Source organism: Melitaea cinxia, chromosome 8 (genome assembly GCF_905220565.1).
Source record: "Melitaea cinxia chromosome 8, ilMelCinx1.1, whole genome shotgun sequence".
NCBI lineage: Eukaryota > Metazoa > Arthropoda > Insecta > Lepidoptera > Nymphalidae > Melitaea > Melitaea cinxia.
Genome location: NC_059401.1, coordinates 6,583,107 through 6,604,802, shown reverse-complemented (window position 1 = coordinate 6,604,802; position 21,696 = coordinate 6,583,107). Strand labels below are relative to the sequence as shown.

At 33.4% G+C, this 21,696-nt stretch overlaps 1 protein-coding gene and 1 long non-coding RNA gene across 2 annotated transcripts in view; one reads left to right on the top strand and one right to left on the bottom strand.

The window, feature by feature from the left end:
• Positions 1-1,547: 1,547 nt before the first annotated feature.
• LOC123655502 lies at positions 1,548-17,347 on the bottom strand. The gene is made up of 3 exons (XR_006743416.1): positions 17,335-17,347; positions 13,884-13,893; positions 1,548-1,632 (listed from the first exon to the last, which is right to left on the bottom strand). It is a non-coding gene; the product is annotated as an uncharacterized LOC123655502 (long non-coding RNA).
• The window catches only part of LOC123655501 (protein argonaute-2-like), a 34,112-nt gene continuing 16,913 nt past the window's right edge, over positions 4,498-21,696 (top strand). Inside the window, exons 1-9 of the mRNA XM_045591279.1 lie at positions 4,498-4,886; positions 7,695-7,721; positions 10,047-10,588; positions 10,904-11,155; positions 11,835-12,008; positions 12,357-12,445; positions 13,577-13,676; positions 15,949-16,069; positions 16,746-16,879. Of these exons, the coding sequence (XP_045447235.1) occupies positions 7,712-7,721; positions 10,047-10,588; positions 10,904-11,155; positions 11,835-12,008; positions 12,357-12,445; positions 13,577-13,676; positions 15,949-16,069; positions 16,746-16,879 (1,422 nt within the window). The 5' untranslated portion in view covers positions 4,498-4,886; positions 7,695-7,711. The remainder of the gene's footprint in view (positions 4,887-7,694; positions 7,722-10,046; positions 10,589-10,903; positions 11,156-11,834; positions 12,009-12,356; positions 12,446-13,576; positions 13,677-15,948; positions 16,070-16,745; positions 16,880-21,696) is intronic.

Below are 21,696 nucleotides of genomic sequence, written 5' to 3'. Positions count from 1 at the left end.
ATAATACGATTATTCGAGTTCAAAACAAATCATTATCTTTGATTACTATATGTGAAATTACTGAACGCCATAACACATCAACCATTTCTATTTTCGGCTAAGCAGATACAGTCGACTTCCATAGTATAAGATTAATAAGTTAATAAAGCTAAAAGATTAATCTATTGAAATGATCGAAAAATTATGTTTTCATACCTCAGCAGATTTCTATTGCTTTATCTTTACACTTTATGAATTACAAAAAAATCAGTGGGAATTATTATTTAATAATATTTGAAAGTTTAGTTTGAAAATTGAGGTTATTTTGACGTTTCTTTGTTTATATCGCGTACAAATTCTGGTGAAACCGTTTCGTTTCGTAGGTACTTTGTAAAGTTAGTGTTACCAAAATAAAAATCAAGTGAAAATAGAAAAATAGCATTATAGCAGTCAGCAATTAAATTAAAATTAATATATTAAAGAAATTTAATAATATTATACATGGCCTAAGTATGCATATAAAGGATTAATGCATCATCATTGGCCTTAATCCGTCTATTGCAGACGATTTAGACAGTGTCAGAAAAACACTATGTCGCCTAGGACACTCTTCAGGAAAACGCAGAGTTGCCTAAGCTCTGTGCTACCTTCTCGACCTCACTGGCTAAACCCACAGGTACGACGAGTCGATACATGTGGAGCCAGTGCGGCTGCAGGAGTTTTTCGCATTTTAGAGCTATGCCACGAATGCTTGACGGAGACCCTGATTTTTCTTTCTCCAGGACCCTGATAATTTTGAGCCAGGTTTATGCCTCGGTCGTCTTTTACGACCTCCACGGGAAGAAAGGAAGTGGTGCTATTCTACTCGGCCGATACCACACGGCTTACGGCACACGGCGGATTAATGCAAGGTGTTATCTTATCACCAATTTTATACAATCTATACACCTCTCAGATCCAAAATAATGTAAATGAAAATAATGTAAATATCCTACAATATGCAGATGATTCGGTCATGTATTCTATTAATCAAAATATAACTAAATGTAGCTAAATGTAGTATAAACCAAGGTCTTAGTCAATTGCAAACTTTTTACCATAATAAACTTAAATTAATTATTAATTCTTCGAAAAGTTCTGTTATGTTTTTCGGAAAATCAAATTGTAATGTTCAAGTTACATATAACAATGAAAACATTCCTATTGTAAGTCATATTAATTGTATAATATGAAAAGAGCTTATAAAAGAATCAATATAATTATTAAGATATTTAGCAGGAGCTTTTTGGGGTGCTGATGCAAAGATTCTAAATATTTTATATAAAAGCATAGTAAGACGCCACTTTGACTGTAGTAGTATTGCCTATATAAATGCTAGACCATATCTGCTTAAGAAACTAGATATTATTCAAAACAGGACATCAAGAATAATTACTGGAGCTATGAAATCTACACCAATTAACTCAATGGAAATGGAAACAGGCATTCCTCCTTTAATATTAAGACGCTTGATGTAAGCCAAGAAGTTTTATTCTAAAAATGCTGGCAATAAACTCTTCTTTACCAGTTAGGAAGTTAACGTTAGTAGAATAATTATCGAGTTCTATAGTGTCTTCTAATGTTATTGACGCACAATCAATAAATTCTGCAATGCTTCCGCAAATGTCAGTTCTTATACATTTAACGATAAATATCGCAAAGTCTGTCTATTCTAACTCTCTATGGCCTATTTAAGGATATAAGTTTGAAAGTATTTTGGGAAAAAAATTACAATTATTCTCGATATCGATAGTAAATCAGGATTGCTTAGATTATTAGATCACAAAAAACATTTTTGTAAAATTTATACGGATGGATCCAAAAGCACCCAAGAAGTTAAAGCATTTCGACAGTAATTTAGGCTGTACAAAATTATTTTACTAAACAACAATTGTATAATTTTTACTGAGGAATGTTACGCAATTTATATGGCATTATTATATGTAAATTCCATTCCAGTAGCAATATTATAAATGCTATTATTATTAGCGATAGCAAAAGCGCTTTATTAGCTATAGACAGATGTAAATTAACCTTTAAAACAAATTATGTAGTATTTAAGATTAGAAATTTACTGTAAAATTTAAATGCGGAAAATGTTTATGTTGAACTAGCCTCCCACAGAGGAATATCAGGTAATGAAATAGATGATTAAGCTGCAAAAAGTGGGTATGATGAGGACCACAGAGATGTTGTTAAAATATCTTTCTCCGATTACTTTCCAATCATCAAAGACGGGATTAATAGACTTTGCAGAGATTATTGGACTATAACAAAGCAGAATAAAGGACAATGGTACGCTAAAATTCAAAAAGACTTCAATACTAAGCCCTGGTCACATCATCAGCTGTGAACAAAAAAAAAATATCTCCATACTTAAAAGAATGAGATTTGGACATTATCTAATTCCCTCTCATCTTTTCAAATTAAAAATTATTCAAGACCCTAAGTGTAGGTAATAAATGCCGTGAGACATACGCTGACACAAACCATATTATTAAAAAATAACACACACCGAATAAAATAAACATAATAATAACAATGATAATAATAATTCAAACTATTAAGTGAAATAAAAAAACGTCTTTATTTATTTATGTCCAATATAAAATTACATAAATATTAAAAAAAAAGTTTACTAGTAATATTTTAGTTTTACAAACGTCATATTATACAGTCGTCTGACTGATATTACGTCACTTCCGTTATATATTTTTCTAACGGTTTTAGTATCACATTTTTTTCGGTTCGCTCGCCCAGCCAAATGTCAAGCCTGCCATATGGAACTTCGTTCCAACAAAGACTACCCGTCGCCCAGAAGAAATATTAGCCAATCCAAGATTTTTTAATCCATTATTCATGTTTATATATTCGTCAATAGAGAAGATATAATAAAGAAAAAATATGAAGTGTAGAAGAGTTAGTTTATAATTACCTATATAATATTGGTGTCTTATTTTTAATATGTAAAAGTGTGTGCAGTTTAGAGCGACAGCCTCGAATCCAGGTCTTCATAAATTAAAAAAAAAAAAACATCATTATGTAATTGTCTATGGTCGAGGAATTACAAAAACATGTAACTACATCTAATCTTAAAATTCCAAGATAATTAAAGTTGCTTTCCAATTACATAAAAAGTAGTGCTGTGTAATGCAATGTTCGACTAAGCGTTTTCCATCATCAACAGTCGACACTGTTGAACATTGTCATTTTTTGTACACTGTTCGACACTCGAAAAAGTCGTGTTTGACTATATTTTATCCAAAACCACCAAAAAAAGAAAAGAATTTTCTTCTCTATCCTAGCCTATGATTATTAATCATTGATATCGGTTTTAAGAAATCTAACATATTTAAATTATTTGAAGAAACAACATAAAATGACCTCTGAATTAATTAACATTTGTAATAATATTTCCGTTATATCAAATAGCCGATATTAGAAGCGTCCGTTAGATATTCAAGGTCCTGTTCCAAGAACTTCCAAAAAGTGTTTTTTATATACAATATACTGTTTATTACTTAAATGTTGTAATTCCACAAGCCTCCTACACATTATTTCATTAGTATTAATATATATGGTACATAAATATATATTATAAATTTTGTTACAGATATTGAATTATTACTTCAATTTCAATATAACGTTAGTTGAGAGTAAATATATTCGGTTTTGGTCACTCAATGATTATGTTTAATTAATTCCATAATACTTACTTTAAAATAAATTATTGCTGTTTGGAATAATTATTAATAGGTAAAAATTATTATAATTATAAAAGAATTATTTATTTCCTGCGAATTTAGTGCATTTAGCCTATAACATTCCACTGCATGGCCTCTTTCTCCATGTAAGAGAAGTATTGAAGCTTAATTCATCATGCTGCTCCACTGCGGATTGGCGATATGTTCCTTACTGTCAGTAACGATCGTTGTCAGGTATTTATGATAACAACCGGTACCGATGGCTTAACATGCTCTCCGAGGCATGGTGGGGAGACCCACAAGGAACAACATCAAAACTGGCAAGAAATATTTGTACGAATTAAAATACCCATCCCGAGCGGGATTCGAACCCGCAAACCAACAATATTTTAGGTGACTATTTGCACTACTACACCAGAGCGGCTGATCAAAATTATTATTATTTTAATAATTTTGGCCATAAATATTGAAATGTCGTGTAGTTTCTATTAATATTAATATTTATAAATCTATTTAAATAAAAATGAACGTTGCTAAGCGCATAACTCGAGAACGGCTCGACCGATTCGGCTAATTTATTTTTTGTATGTTTCTTAAGTCCCACGGAAGGTATTAATACTAAAAAAAATTTTTTTTTCCATATTTACTATTAACTTTTGGCAGAATGAAGTCTGTCTGGGCAGCTAGTTAAAATAAATTATCAATGTTTGGCAGTGTATCGCAGAATCGCAGTTTAAAAACTGATTATAAATCAATATCGTCTATGAATACAGTCTGTCGTTTATCTGTCACTGTGTTAATGTGTTTATTATATTTTGTACACCGTGGTTAGTAGTACCACACTCATACCACACTATACATACAGGAAACCATAGACATAGACCAACCAACGTAACAAAGGTACAATTCTTACACAGTACCTCTTGGTAGAAAACGCCGAAGTAGAAAATACAAAATAGAAAACTAGAAACCAAGTAGAGACAAATAACGTCGCGCTGTAACCTACATCAAAGAGTACATAAGTACATTTTTAATAAAAGTACTAAAAGTGGATTTTAGTAAAGTGTTTGTCGATTTGTGTATTTTATTATATTTTGCATACTGTCTAGTTATTTTTTAGTCATATATCGAAATTGTGTGTTGAAAGATCAAATATCAATTGAGGTAAGTTCCATTTTTTAAATTGTTTATAAAGCCAAACAAATTTTGTGCTTGTATTGCAAACTATAACTTTATTTAACGTAGAAATTCATCTTTAGATCTATATTAAAAAAAAAAGAAAAAAAAAGGGTTGAAAGGTGTGGGAATAACATTTACCTATGAGGGTATCTTAAATTCAACATCGGTGCACAAAGTTGCATCATCCTTGACGCTGTTTACTGAATAATGGAATCTTCTAGGGCTTTTATATATTCTTGTAGTCCTTATGTGTTGTACTAGAAAGTAACAAACAAAATTTAAGTGATTTAATTTGAAAGTAATTATAATTTTCATACAATATACATATATTCCTCGATACATGTTGAATTTGATAAACACGGGCTGTTTTCCGCAACTCGACGTCTTAATGCGCTTATTTTGCTTGTCCCTCTATACATTTTATTCATCATTTTTAGCTAACTTAAAAAAAAAAAAACGTAAGAAAAGGTTCTCAGTTCTGCGGTTTTGTTATTAGTTCGCTCCGCGCTTCAGCCTGTAATATCCCACTTTTTTTATCCCACTTTTCATTCCCTATACCTATATAGGTGAAGGATCACAGCTTATTCCACCACGCTTCAATGCCGGTTGGCAGATATAATTATTCTCTATTATGAGTAACAATCTCTATCAGGTGTACGTGATAACAACGGGGACCGACGGCTTAACATGCTCTCTTTTTTTTTTTTTTTTTTATAAATAAAGTTATGTACACAGGCTTAAAGTGCCCATGCTTTTGTTATTCCGATTTTTAGTTTTATTACTGATCGTTTACTTGGTACACTACTGCAGCTTACATTAAGAGACCTAATTATTCTGTCTTAGTATCCCTAATGCAGACGTGAGTCCACCGACCAAAATTATGCTAAACTTAATTGATATCTTACATGCAAAAAGACATAGAATTATATTGCGCCTTACTATAATTATTGTTGTCACTATTATTATAATAATTATTATTATCTATGTTTATATATACACTTACTTGCTATCTATAATATATGTACACTTATTGTCTAGTTAACGTATATGTACACTTATGGCCTACTTGGCCTACTTACAATATAAACATGCTCTCTTAGGCATGGTGGGGAGACCCACAAGGATTGACCAGACCACGGCAAACATCTGTATGGCCAATACAAATGTTTGTCATGTGCGGGGATTAAACACGCACCCGCCACACACGCACCTCTGCTGTGACTTGCGCCGATGTGTTGTTGGGTCAACGTTTTTTTATTAGTATTATTTTTAAATTTAATTATTATTAGTAATTATTATTATAGTAATTATATAATAATAATGTTTATTTTTACATTTGATATAATTTATATTATTTATTTTTAAATTTTTTAAAAATAAAATAAAATATAATTTTAAATTTAATTGAAATCTGACAAGTAATTTTTCATTTATCTCTTATAATGCTTATTACTTGTCAATTTTTTCATTTACCTATGTTGTATTACTGGTTGATGTAATTCTTCAACCTATCACACTCCACTGCAGGACATAGCTTCCACAAGTTCATGTCAAAAATGGCGTGTTCTGCTCATAGTCACCACGCTGGGCAGGTGGGTTGGTGACCGCAGGGCTAGCTTTGTCGCACCGAATACGCTGCTGCCCGTCCTCGGCCTGTGAATTTCAAAGCCAGTAGTTGGATATTTATCCTGCCATCGGTCGGCTTTTTACTACTGTAGTCACAAAGCGTAAATAATAACGGTAATTTATGTTGTCGTTGGTGAGGCATCAACGTCAATGGTGAATTTATCTCTCACCTTCGTTTCGCCGAAGATATTGTTATCTTTGCGGAGATGCTGGATGAGTTAGGCCAAATGCTGGCTGGTCTAAATGAGTCCGCCCGACGTGTCGGTCTCTGTATGAACTTGGATAAGACGAAAGTTATGTTTAATAACTAAGTCATACCGATACTGGTATCCGTCGATGGTACCCTTCTCGAAGTTGTTCAGGATTATATTTACCTAGGCCATACTATCCAACTAGGCCGCAACAACTTCGAGAAGGAGGCCGATAGGAGGATTCGGTTGGGCTGGGCGGCGTTTGGGAGACTCCATCGAGTCTTCACTTCGAAGATTCCGCAATGCTTGAAGACAAAAGTTTTCGAGCAATGCGTCCTGCCTGTGTTAACATACGGAGCCGAGATGTGGACACTAATGGTCCACAAGTTTAAAGTCGCTCAACATGCAATGGAACGGGCTATGCTTGGGGTCTCTCTCAAAGATAGGATTAGAAATGAGACTATCCGCGAGAGAACGAAAGTAACCGCGATTGCGGAAGACCGAGATGTCTGGGGAGGCCTATGTCCAGCAGTGGACTGCGATAGGCTGAAGTTTGCTGCTGTATGTTGTCGTTGAATTTATATATTATTTGTAAACAACAAAGGTTTTTACATTATGAATCTATTAAAATAATTGTGTTTGCTCACAAAAAAAGAACAACTGTATTTACTTCGACAAGTTATACAATGTAGGTAGACCAAAAAATAACCAAGTATTCGTTAGATCTCGATCAAATTTAAATAAGACTACTTGACAAGCACCACATTTCGATTAAAACAAGGTATAATACAACACAGGTAGACTAAAAAATAAACTGGCCGCAAAGAAAAAGGTTTGGTTAGAAAATCTTCAATATCTTCAAAAGTACCTGATCTAACTTTATGAAATAAAGCTTAAAGAATATTTTACTGATACCGACTATTTGAAAATATGCAAACATTGAGTGAGTGATGATATAAGATTTTTTCTTTTACAGATTTAATAGCCGTCAACATGGGGCGAGGTAATTTTATGTTTATTATTTTTAACAATTTTGCAATATCTATAATTTGTATACTTGATAATATGAATGAAGAACTATTCAGCCTGTAATGTCTCACTGATGATCATGGGCCTCTTTTTCATATTGGAAAAGGATTTGGAGCGGCTTAATCCACCAAGCTGCTCCACTGCGGATAGGCAGATACATTCCCTACTACGAGTAATAATCGCTATCAGCCGGCCTAGCATGCATACAACGAGATATCTCTTGACGAGAGAGAGAGATAATGTCTACATCGAGTATTTTCTCGATTACCCTAACATGTGCACTACGAGAGACAAAATTCTCTTCCGAAGACTTCGCCTTGTCGAGTAGAGAAACATTATCAACCATAATCACAACTGAATATCATTCTTATTTCTTATGTCGTAAAGTTGAATTTACAAGGTTATTGACCAATTTCAAACGAGTGACACATGTTTTATTTAACAATGTTCTCGGCCTTTTGGCTAAGATAAAAAGTGTATATCTAATTTAAAAAATCTAATATGGAAAATAAAACGGCGTAAGTAAATGAATTTAATTATATATGTAAAACAATATGCTCGGGTTGTGCTTTATATCTTGTCGCACATTAGATAATTGTAATTCTATCACGCATTGTTTGTTTGTTTTTTTTTTTTTAATTTTTTTAAAATTTAGATAATTGTAATTCTATCATGCATTGTTTGTTTGTTTTTTTTTTTTTTAATTTTTAAAATTTTTTGAATTTTTGAATTTTTTTTTTTTTGATTATTGATTTTACTTTTATTCTATTTAATTTTATTTTTAGTTATTGATTTTTTCAATATAATTTTGTTTTGTTTTTTATTCTGAATATTGTCTTGTCTTGTTGTACTAACCCAATATGGACTTATACTTTGGTCTGAAATAAAGTATTATTATTATTATTATTAAAATTAAAATAGGCACCCGGTTTTATTTATTTTTTATTTATCGTCTTTCTCGTCGATAATATTGAAGACGAGAAGTTTCTCTTCCTAAAACGACAAAATTCGACAAAATTACGATGTCATGTTAGCTTCCGTAGAGATAAATATCACAGATCACTAAAATTTAATGATTATCTCTTCTTGACGTAACGAGAAGAGTATCGCGTGCACGCATGTTAGCTACTGTAGACATAGAGAGATAATACGAGAAAAGGGGTAGACAAAATTTTGTCGTGGCGCGCATGCTAGGCCTGCAGGTGTATGATAACAAACGGGACCGACAGCTTAACGTCTTCTCCTAACTCCTTGGTGGGGAGACCCACAAGGACAGACATCTAAACCGGAAAGAAATATTTGTACACAAATATCCGACCCCGAGCGGTAATCGAAACCATAAACCTTTGATGTTTATGCACTTACAAGGCGCATGCACCACTACGCCAGAGCGGTTGTTCAATGAACATCAATATTATTTAAAAATTCTTTATTTGCTTTTTATTTTTACATAAAGAAACACCTGTCACTTAATGGCTCTCAATAGGAATTTCTCCTGTATCCGTCTGAACCGCGCTAAACACATATGGCCTATACAAGGTGTGCTATGAGCTGGGATCGAATTCGCGATCGCCAGCGTATCCAGTCAGTGCTGTGACAATTTGAAAGTTTCGCCAACACGTTATTTCTTTTTGTTGGCTACTTAGCATTTATTATTTTGTTTATGTAAATTATATTCATTCATATTAGACGTCAATTAACTATTTCCTATTTAATTTATGAAATATATAAGCATTGTTTAACAAGCATATCCGCACGATACCCATAGTATACGGTGGATTTGACATAAGTTCTTTCTCTGATTTTTATGCCGACATCTAATTTGTTATTATAAAGGAAGATATGTACATGCACGGTAGTCTTGAAAGTTTACCACGCATATACAAGAATTTTGACAAGGCTAGAGAGACGTAATTTTGTGATACATCAAAAAAATATTTGTAGTTACTGTTATACAAATAATAAATATAAGAATTGATTATATCTCTACTACAGGATTTTTGAAAAATATGTACATTAGGTCTACATGATAGAACCGACACTGGCAGGAGATAACTACAGGCGAAAAACAAATTTTTGCCTAGATCACGATTTACAACTGCCACCGCCGACTTTAAAGTCAGTAATCAAACCACTACACTGTAACCGACGATTGTCAATTACAACAGAATAGAAATCCACTAAAATAGAATAATTGACCACAACAGTATAATGGTTGGACACTACAACCTATTTTATACAAGAAGTAAAATTTTAAACTAAGAATAATTAATTTACTTATATTAATTTCTATTTTTAGGAAAGAAAAAAAGTAAAGCTTCAGGACAAGTTGATAAGGGTAATGAACCCTCTTCATCTCAATCATTGAGTGAACAAGTGCAAGAAATGCACATAGGAAGTACTTCTGAGCCTACGGAGCCTACGGAGCCTATGAAGGAGACCAAAGAAGAGGAGGAAGAAGAAGTTATTGGGTTAGGTTTAGGTCCATCTAAGAGACGTCCTCGTAAAAAGAAAAAGGCCACTGCTGCTGGTGAACAGTATGCAGGTTCTTCTACAGTTCCTACTGAGCAAATGTCTGGTTTAACACCTGCTGGCCCTTCCCAAGCATTTCCCAAACTTTCTGCAGGAACAGGAGCGTTGAGATCACCACCCACTCCACAGGCTCAAGTTGTCCCAGTTCCAAGTATTGAGCAGCAGGTGCATGCTAAAGCGCAAACTCGTCCTGCCTGGGGTGCCCAATCTGTTTCACATCAGCAACAACAATCTTATCCAGTAGCAGCCTCCTCACAACAACAGGCACAAGTACAACCTCCATCTGCTTGGGGCACTTCACGTCCACTACAACAACAGCCATATCCTGCAACTGGTTCCTCACAACAACATGCAAAACAACAGTCATATCCTCCGGCTGCCTCCGCACAACAACATCCGCCAGTACAAGCACCATCTGCTTGGGGCACTCAACGTCCACAACAACAGCAGCCATATCCTGCAGCTGCTTCCTCACAACAACGTGCTCCAGTACCAGCTCCATCTCCTTGGGGAACTCCACGTGCAACAATACAACAGCCACACCCTACGGCTGCCTCCTCACAACAACATACACCAGTACAAGCTCCATCTTGGAGTACTTCTAGCCAACAACAACAGCCGCAGCAACAACCTCATCCCGCTGGTGGGTCTTCTCAACCACCAACAAAAACACATCCACAAATGACTAAAGTGCCAGCACCTGATAAACCTAGTCAACCAGGAGAAAAAGGAAAAATTGAAGGAAAATCGTCCGCTGGTACTGTGAGCCGACTTCAAGTACCCGCTAAAATACAAGGCCGTATAGTTACCCAGCAATCAAGGCCAATCAAGATACTCGTAAACTACTTAGAAATGAAAATTAAAGCTATAAAAGTAGTAAGTACTTTATTTTGCTAGGTTAGGGTTAGTATAGTTATATGTATGGTATATTTGTTCGTACAGTTATTTTTTCTAAAAAATTTACTCCTTTTTTGGGTTCCGTATTTCAAAAGGAAAAAACGGAACCCTTATAGAATTACTTTGTTGTCCGTCTGTTTGTCAAGACCCTTTTTCTCAGGAACGCGTCGATGCATTAAGCTGAAAATCATATTTACAATACTCAGTCCTACTGTCCCTTAGAGCTGTGAAAAAATCAAAATTCTAAGCCAACGCAATCAAAAAATACAGTTGCTTATGCTGTAAATTTTCGACACTCACAATGGAATCAAAACCTACAGGGTACATCCCGTGAACTCAGAATCTATAAATTTGATATGAAGCAACGTCTTATAGTACAGATAAAGGAAGAATGGCGAAAATCATAAATTTTTTGTTACATCGTATAATAAAATTATTTTTAAGTAGCTGTCCGGACAGACTTAGTTCTGTCAAAAATTAATAGTAAAATATATATATTTTTTAATTTTTTTTAAATATTAAAACCTTCCGTGGGACTTAAGGACCTTAAACAAAAAAAGAAATTAGCCAAATTTCAAAGGAAGTTTTCTGGAAGTTTTTTTAGCATCAACAATATTTTGAATTCTAAAATGTTTTATTATAATACTTTTTTTTTCAGTATCGTTATGATGTCTCATTCAAGCCGGACAGGCCAAAGAAAATGTTATCAAAAGTTTTTCAAAAAATTAAAGCACAGCATTTTCCTAAACACATAGTTGCATTTGACCAACAAAAAAACTGCTTCACCTTAAATCCTCTTTGGAAAACTGGCGATGAACGCCTAAACGCGAGCGTAAGTTTAATTTCCGTGCATTAATAATACCTTCGTACACATATACCCATGTATTGAATAGTTTCTTTTTACAAATCTAAAGTGAAAAATTAACCATAGAACATTAATAGAATAAAAATCAGTACCTATATATATAAATATATATATATATATATATATATATATATATATATATATATATATATATATATATATGTATATTATTCAAAAGTTTGGTAATATATAAAAAAAAATATTTTTTTTAGGTGAAAAGAACGTAGTTTGTAGAAGCACATAAAAATAAATTGGTAAAATTACGTACACATACTATTGTGATGAATGTTCTATTAAAATATAATTTAATTTTAGGTTGAAATATTAGATGACAACGAAAAAAAAATGACTTATGAGGTGACAATAAAAGCTACGGGAATTGTGGATACAGGAACCATTTTAAAGTAACTATAATACCTATTCGTTTATTAAGATATTAATATTATAACTCACACGAAAATATCTGTTAATCTCTTTTTTTTCTAAGTTTCGATAAAAACGCGCTAAACGCTAAAAAGGCAATTCATGAACTGGGTTTAGTTAATAGGATTAGTTAAGAAGCAGTGATTATAGCAAAAAGTGTTGCTACATTTTGCTTTATTTTGTCACAGCTTAGTCTATTGAGGTAAGGCACTATAGGATATATCCTGCTCATAGTCTGAGGTAGCCTGCCTAGTACCTCAACCTTACAGAAGATCACAGCCGATTAATACTGGTCTCAAGTAGTGTTGTGTTCCTGTGGCAAAGTGGGAGATAGGGTGGGTAACGCGCTTCCGATGCTATGGTGTTGCAGGCGTCTGTAAGCTACGGTAACCGTTTACCATCTGGTTGGCCGTATGCTTTTTTGCCGACCTAGTTGTATATAAAAAAAAAAAACAAAAAATAATTAGGCTTATACCTACCTACCCAAAACATATTTGTAGGAATGGAATCTGACCCAGATATCCACATACAACAATTGAATACAATGTTGTATGTATTTAAAAACTATATTACGAAAGGAACACCTTATTTAAAAAAAAATGTGTTTTAAATTTGGTTTCTTCTGTTAAATTGAAACCCACACGACCATGATGGTCCAGGGTTCCGTTAAATAAAACTCTATTGTTTGATCTAAAGGTATTAGAGGTTTTCTGGCAACAAATGAGTGGAGCCCCCCCCACCTAATTATTTTCGAAGTATTTTTTTTACTCGAGTTTTTTAATAATAGGTAAATCGTTATTTATATTTAAGAACAGTATAATCGTGAAACAGGGTAAAACAGGTTTACTCGTCTTTTGCCCCTCTTATTACACTACCTTCAATGTTGAGGATTAGGCGTTCTCAAATTTTTAAATTCTAGTTATAAATTATATGAATGGATATTTTACACTTTCACGATAAAATTATAAAATCGATTACTATATTAGTCACCAGTAATAATTACATGACTGTAAAATAACAACTATTATTTTTCATATAAATTTTATTCCACATAGAATATTACCAACTCTAGACATTCCATTGACAAACAAATAACGAATGTTTATTTTCAGTCATATGCAAACTGCAGGGTCTTCGTTGAGTCCACCAACAGAAGCTATCCAATGTATTGATGTTATATTACAGCAAGGAACTTTGCAAAATTACATTAGGGTCAGTATGAAATTTATAGTTTTAGTAAAAACTTTTTACTAGCTGCAGCTGCTTGCTGAATTATTTATTTATATTTTAGTGCAAATTATTAATAATATTTTCAATAGTGGATTTAATGTTTAGTCTGTATTTTTAGAAGTATTCTGTTAAATTTGCCTACTTTTAAAATTGTACTCTTAATATATATGACAAGCGGGTTTCAATGACTGTATATGCTCTCTAAGCAGCTATAACTTTTTTTTAGCTTAATTTAGTTTATACCAATAATGGTTTCATCTTTTTTTAAACGGTTTTTTTAAACGGTTTTATTTAGCTCACCCCGTTTGTTTTATTTTTTATTCTTGGGTCAAATTTAGTAATTCAAATTTCACCCTCTTCCTGTCAACCGATTAATCTGAAATTTTGTATACACTTTGGATTTTGGTGACAATACAATTATGTTTATTCATTATCATTATAAATTCAAGATGGCCGCCGCTACAAAATGGCGGATAATTTATGTTTTATTAATCCCATCAATATGGGTATCAAATGAAAGGGCTCAACAAGCAGAATACAATATACTATAAAAAATTGAAATCCAAGATGGCGGCCGCTACAAAGTGGCGGATAACGTAGGTTTTATCAATCCCATCAATATGGGTATCAAATGAAAGGGCTCAACAAGCAGAACACAATATACTATAAAAAATTTAAATACAAGATGGCGGCCGCTACAAAATGGCGGATAACGTAGGTTTTATCGATCCCATCAATATGGGTATCAAATGAAAGTGCTCAACCAGTATAATCAATGTACTATATAAAATTAAAATCCAAGATGGCGGCCTCTACAAAATGGCGGATAACTTAGGTTTTATCAATCCCATCAACATGGGTATCAAATGAAAGGTCTCAACAAGTAGAATACAATTTACTATGCAAAATTGAAATCTAAGCTGGCCGCCGCTACCAAATGTCTGATAACAATTTTTTATTAATCCCACCAATATGGGTATCAAATAAAAGGGCTTGACAAGAAGAATACAGTGCACTATACAACCTCAATATTTAAGATGGGCCTTGCAATAATGAAGCACTAAATGAATTAAACAGAATGCGAAATAAAAACTAAAAACTAGAAAATAAAAATAGGTAAAAAAACTTTTTAAGTTAAACGGTTTTATGTTAAACATACATTGCAATGTTTAAGATAAATGTACTAAAAACCAAAAAATAATAAAATAGATACAGTCGTGGGAATTATAAACATATGCATAGACTAGACTAAAATAAAACCGTGGGGCACGTCAATTGTCTACAAATTATCGACTTAATGTGCGATAGAAGAATCGTTTAATTCGTCGTTAAAATAGGCAGTTGGCCCGCAGACGGTGAGGAAATTACTTACAATTTTCTTGCTCATGGAAATTCCAATAGTTATACACTCCATGTAAATAAAAGAGATGTTTCAACTAGTTTATCGTTGGACATTCACACTGCTGGCTGGCGAGGAATCTTTTCACTGCTCGTAGTTTGTCTTTAATCGACAAAACATATGATAAAAGTACTACTCGCTCACCACTATGAAACCCTAAAACTCGCTTATAATCGAGCTTGCTAGCTTGTTTCCACATTCTAGCCCTACTTATCACACGTCCATCGTTGTCGGTTGAACAACTGCCTAATTATAGTGTAACATTACAAAACAAACATTTTAATCAACGATTGTAGACAATTGACGTGCCCCACGGTTTTATTTTAGTCTAGTCTATGCATATGTTTATAGTTCCCACGACTTTATCTATTTTATTATTTTTTGGTTTTTAGTACATTTATCTTAAACATTGGAATGTATGTTTAACATAAAACCGTTTAACTTAAAAAGTTTTTTTACCTATTTTTATTTTTGTTAATTTTCATTTGTTTTATTATAACTATTAACTGCTGCAATATATTGTGTATATGTGATAACGTGTCCTAGTTTTTATAAGAATGTTGTACACATCTTTTATTGGCATTTATACCAGTGCTTATATTGATGTAATATAATAAATAAATGTATTGTGTAATACCCTGTTGACATACAATATTAACGTATGCATACGTACTTTTAAATCATCATTTTATGCCATTATCGATTGCTTTAACAGATTCAGATAGAATTTGTTTCGGAAAAAATCCTATTTCAATAAAACGATAATTTTTATGAGAATGTTGAAGATTAAGATATATTTTTTATTAAGATATATTAATAATTAATAAACTTTAATGGGTTAATCTACTTTCATAGGTTGGACGACAGTATTTTATGCGTCCGTCGAACCCCATCGATCTCACCTATGGAATGGAAATGTGGACTGGTCTGTTCCAGTCTGCGATATTCACTTCACGTCCATTTATCAATATTGACGGTAAAAATATTTTGGCTTAATGTTAAATAATTATACAAATATTTGTACTATATAAATAAAATTGAATCCCTATTTTCCTCGGTCACGCCATGTCTTGAGAACAACTTTACTGATTTCCTTTCCTTTTTTTTTAAATAGTTTCTAATGGTTTAGTGGAACGTTGTTTGTTTTTATTGAAAAAAGGGCACAACAGAAAGTCTTAAGTCTGGAGCAGCCCGTTTAGCAGAAAAATCTTAACCTTGCAGAAGATCGCAACTACATAATATTGCTTTAAAGTATTGTTCTGTTCATGTGATGAGTACGGCAGCCAGAGCTCCTGGGGAGTGTTGGGAGTAGGATCGGTAACGCGCTTGTGATGCTTCTGGTGTTGCAAAGTGTTCATATTTGGTGCGGTATACGCGTAACATCAGGCTAACCGTATGGTTGTTTGCCGACCTTGTATAAAATAAAGGTTCATACATACTACTACTACTACTACTACTAGGTACTTGTCTTCTTTATTTATGTACAAATAATGTAACTGAAATAAGTTATTAAGGTACTTGTTATTTATATATCAGGATACAGCCAGGATTTTCTCAAAAACTAGCAATCCCTTTAGGATATCTTTTCTAGTCCATTGCATATTTCATGAAACATCTATGTATAAATAATTGTATGTTTTCTTAATTTTCAGTGGCACATAAAGCGATACCGAGGCATCAATCATTGCTCGATGCACTTATAAAGGATTTTAGGATGGATCCAAATACGCCGCTAGAGAGACAGAGGGATTTAGATTATTTTAAACATTTCCTTAAGGGACTGAGGGTAAATCGATTACTTGAATTAAGATCTCTTTCATGTCATATGTGTAGTCAATAAACAGGATTAATTTAATTTAATTTAATTTAAAATGTTTAACTGAGGTAGGGCACAGCAGGAATTTCCTGCTCAAAATATGGAGCAGCCCGACTGGGGTAGTACCTCGACCTTACAGAAGATCACAGCTAAAGAATACTGTTTTCAAGCAGTGTTGTGTTCCTGTTGGTGAGCAAGGTGACCAGAGCTCCTGGGGGGATTGGGGATTGGGTCGGCAATGAGCTTGCGATGCTTCTGGTGTTGCAGGCGTCTATAAACTACGGTAATCGCTTACCATCAGGTGAGCCGCACGCTTGTTTGCCGACCTAGTGACATAAAAAAAATGTTTCTGCCAATGCAAAGTAATATTACTACATTACTAATTATTATTTATTTATTTATTTATTCAAACTTTATTACACAACTCCAAAAAAAAAAAAAAAACAACATAACAACACATCAAGATAGCACGTTGCGCAAAAGGCGGACTTAAGGCCGTACAGCCTTATCTACCAGTCAACCTTAAGGCGTAAAAAAAATAGTAAAAGTAAGTGTAGGTAGGACTATAAAACAATACAAGCAAAATAAACATACGCATATAAATACATAAATATACTTATATATATACATACTACAAACAAAATATATAAAAAAGAGAAAAAAAAAAATACGTTCAAACAAAAGTAAACACACGAAGAAATGTCATGACATGAAGTTATATTTAATGTAAGCCTAAGATGAGGAGAGTAAAAAGATAAATAAGGAGGGGCTATTGACAGAGTTTTTTTAGGTACCACTTTTTAACCTGGGTTTTAAAAGAAAGTTGAGAAGGAGAGTTCCTGATGTTGACCGGTAACTCATTCCACAGTCTGATGGCATTAACTGTAAAAGAATTAGACACAAAACCAGATTTATGAGAAGGTATGCATAGAGTAAGGTTAAGAGAAGAACGAAGATCCCTAGAATGAGTGTTAGAGAGAAAATTAAATTTAGATTTTAAATAAGAAGGAGCAAAAGGGTTGGAAATTACAGAATAGAGGGTACAGAGAATTCTCAATTTTCGCCTTTCTTTAATCGGCAGCCATTGCAGTTGAGACCGGTAGGACGAAATATGGTCGTATTTGCGCAGCCCATAAATGAAGCGAATGCAAGTATTTTGCAGTCTTTGCAGCTTGATCAGGAGCTCCTCGCTTAAGTCAGGGTAGCAAGCATCGCCGTAATCAATAATAGGTAAAAGAAAACAATTTACTAAATCAATCTTGGCCTTCACGGGAAGAAAATTTTTAAAGCGCAAGATAGAATGAAAGAATGCATAAAACCTGCGAGATATCTCACGAACCTGATCCGCCCAACTGAGAGAGCAATCCAAAGTCACACCCAAATCCTTAACCTTAGAGGAAAACGGGATAACCACGTTATTGAAAAAGAGAGGTGATGTAGGTTGTTGAATTTTTGATAGTTGACGAGAACTCCCAACAATCATAGCCTGACATTTAGAGGGATTGACATTAATTCCAAAATTTTTGGTCCAGACCGAGATACGCGAAAGATCATCATTAAGCTTAGCAATGGTATCATCAAGACGGTCGATGCTAGTTTGTGCATAAAGCTGCAAGTCATCAGCGTAAAGGTGGTACTGGCAGGAAAGTATAGAAGTAATAGAATTAATGAATAGTGAGAATAGTAGTGGGGAGAGAATTCCACCCTGAGGAACGCCCGCAGCAACGTCGCACCAATCAGAACGCTTAGAGCCAATGCATATCGCTTGCTTGCGTCCCCAAAGATATGAAGAAAACCACTGAAGAGCAACGTCAGAGATGTTAATTCGAGATATTAGAGCGAGTAACAAATCGTGATCCACCGCGTTAAAAGCGTTACTAAAATCTATAAGTGTTAGAATTGTCACGGATTTGTTCTCCATCCCCTCTCTTATATCCTCGGTCACTTTAATCAGAGCAGTAGTAGTGCTGTGGCCTACACGAAATCCGGATTGAAAATGATCCAATAAGTTGCAAGATAAAAGATATTCAGACAACTGGCTGTGGACGATAGATTCGAGAATTTTGGAGAGAAACGGGAGAACAGAAATAGGACGGTAATGATTCGGAAGGGATGCGTTAGAAATTTTTGGTAATGGGAGAACCAGAGCCCGTCGCCACAAATCCGGAAAGGTAGCTGAAGTTAGAGAAAAGTTGACAATGTGAGTAACAGCAGGTAGTATAGATTCCAAAATATGAATAATCATTGTGCGACCAATTTCATCACAACCTAGAGCCTTGGATTTAAGTGACAACACACGTTTCCGTACATCGGCATCACTTACTTGTGAGAAACTAAATGTGGACTTTTCATATTTTGGCAGACTTAGGATCGTAGATAAAGTGTCATGTTTGGTGTTATCATCAAAAACATGAGAAGTATTAAAGTGGCGGCTTAGGTCATCAATATCTACGGAAATGTTGTTATTAGAGTTAGTGTCTTTGCCTATACCTAAAGATTTAAGAAATTTTAAAGTGTCTGTAGTTGAGGAGTTACATATTTTATCCGAAATAAATCGGCGCTTGTGATTCCTGCACATTTGGTTACACCTATTCCTAGCAGCTTTGTAGATTGACCAATTGATTTCCGATCGATACAGCTTAAATTTTCGAAATGCACTGTCCCTCTTGGCCATGGCTTTTCGTATATCCAAATTAATCCAGGGGGCTGTCCCGTGCCTCCTTATTTTTACTTTACGTAAAGGTGCGTGCTTGTTATAAAGGTAAGTGATATTGGAACAAAGAAAATTGACCTTAGCATCAATAGTCTGCATCTCGTAAACACAAGCCCAGGGAATGGAAGACGCATCAGTAGATAATTTTTCAATATCAAGGATGCCAAAATTCCTTAGAAATAAAGTAGGAGGCTTAGGCTTTGGGGTTTTAAGATTGTAAGAGACGTAGATTAAATCGTGATGAGAGAAAGCGGGGGCTGGGTATTGGCCAAATCTGGAAACACGTTTAATATCAGAACAAATGACAAGGTCTAAAAGAGAATCAGAAGTTTTTGTAAAGTGTGTAGGTAAAAGTGGCAGAAATTCCAAGTTAACTGAATCAACAATTGCACGAAGTTTGGATGATCTATGATCATTTCTGAGTAAGCAGGTATTAAAGTCTCCCATTATCACAAGTTCTTTGTAATTAGACAAAACACGCTCGAAAACGTCCTCCAAAGGCGAAAAGTAATCAATCGTTGGAGGACAATAGATCACTCCAAGAGCTATTTTACGCCCTAAATTTATCTCCAAAAAAATGTATTCTATAGAAGCGTGATGAGTTGGAGAAGATTGGCATATAAGTTTAAAGGATAGATGACTTTTAATATATATAGCTACACCACCACCTCTTCTGCCAATACGATCGTTTCTTACTAATATGAAGCCAGGAATAGGAAAATAAGAAGAAGAAAGTGAAGGTTTTAACCAAGACTCAGAGATAAGAATAGCGTGCAAAGTATCAAGAGAGAACTCAGTAAGCAGGTCTTTGTAGTGACTAGGTATGCTTTGAGCATTTATATGACATATATTAAAATTTTTTGCAAAACCATCGAACGCATTGCTTAAAACATCGCCAAGCGAAAAACAATTGTTGCTTAAATTTAAACACAACGAAGGCTCATTGAGAGAATCGGCGGAGTAAAAAGAATCATCGCTGGATGTCATGTGTGTGTTTGCAAGTTACTAAATAATTCAAAAGACAAATTAAATTTAGAAAGATACAAAAAAATAAATAAATAATGGGAGTATATGTATCTATAAATATAATAAAATAATAGTAAAATATAATAATAACTAACAGTAATAATTATGAAGTTAAAAGAAAAATGATAATAGCATATGATAAAAAAATATATATGTAAATAATGAAGCATTATTTTACTGCACAAACTGCCGGCACTGATAGAAGAAAAAAAAAAAATGTGAGACGAGAGTACACCTCACACAATAAAAAGTGAAAATAGTAAATAATGAATCCATTCAGTGCATAATTAATATTTATGCAAGGTATGTTAAGATAAAAAAAAAAAAAAACTAAAAAAACAATAAGATTTAAAAAAAAAAAAAAACTAAAAAAAAATAAGCTAAATTAATCAAATGACTCAAAATAAAAGAGTCCAAGGCTATATTTTTGTCTTTGACAGATGTCAACTATGTCAGTATTACTTGTAAACAAAACACATTAGGTAGCGATAAATATTAAATTAAATAAACAGTTAAAAAAAATATACAAGAAAATAAAACATAGTTACAACCCAAACAATAAATTGGATTTGAACAAAACATACCAAGTAGTTTATAGTAAGAGATTTAAATATTATCATGTATATAATGTACAAAGTGCAAAGTCAAGTCAAAGATTTTAAAAGGAAAAGCATGAGACATAAATGGATATTAACATATACAAACTAGTTACAGACAGACAGGACAGCGACAATACAAAAAGCAAAAAAATAAATAACTACAAGAATTAAGCTAACATACGAGTATTAACAGTTTTTTTGCTACTTGTTTAAACATTATCATGTATGTAGTGTACAAGGTGCAAAATCACATCATATGTTTCAAAAGCATAAGCATGAGGCATAAATAGACATTAACATATACAAACTAGTTACAAACAGGCAGGACAACACAATACAAAAGCGAAAGAAAAGAAAAAAAAAAAAAAAAAACAAAAAAAGAGATGAGCTAACATATTAACAGGTTATTTTTTTTCCCTGCTACTTAATTAAATATTCTCATGTATGTA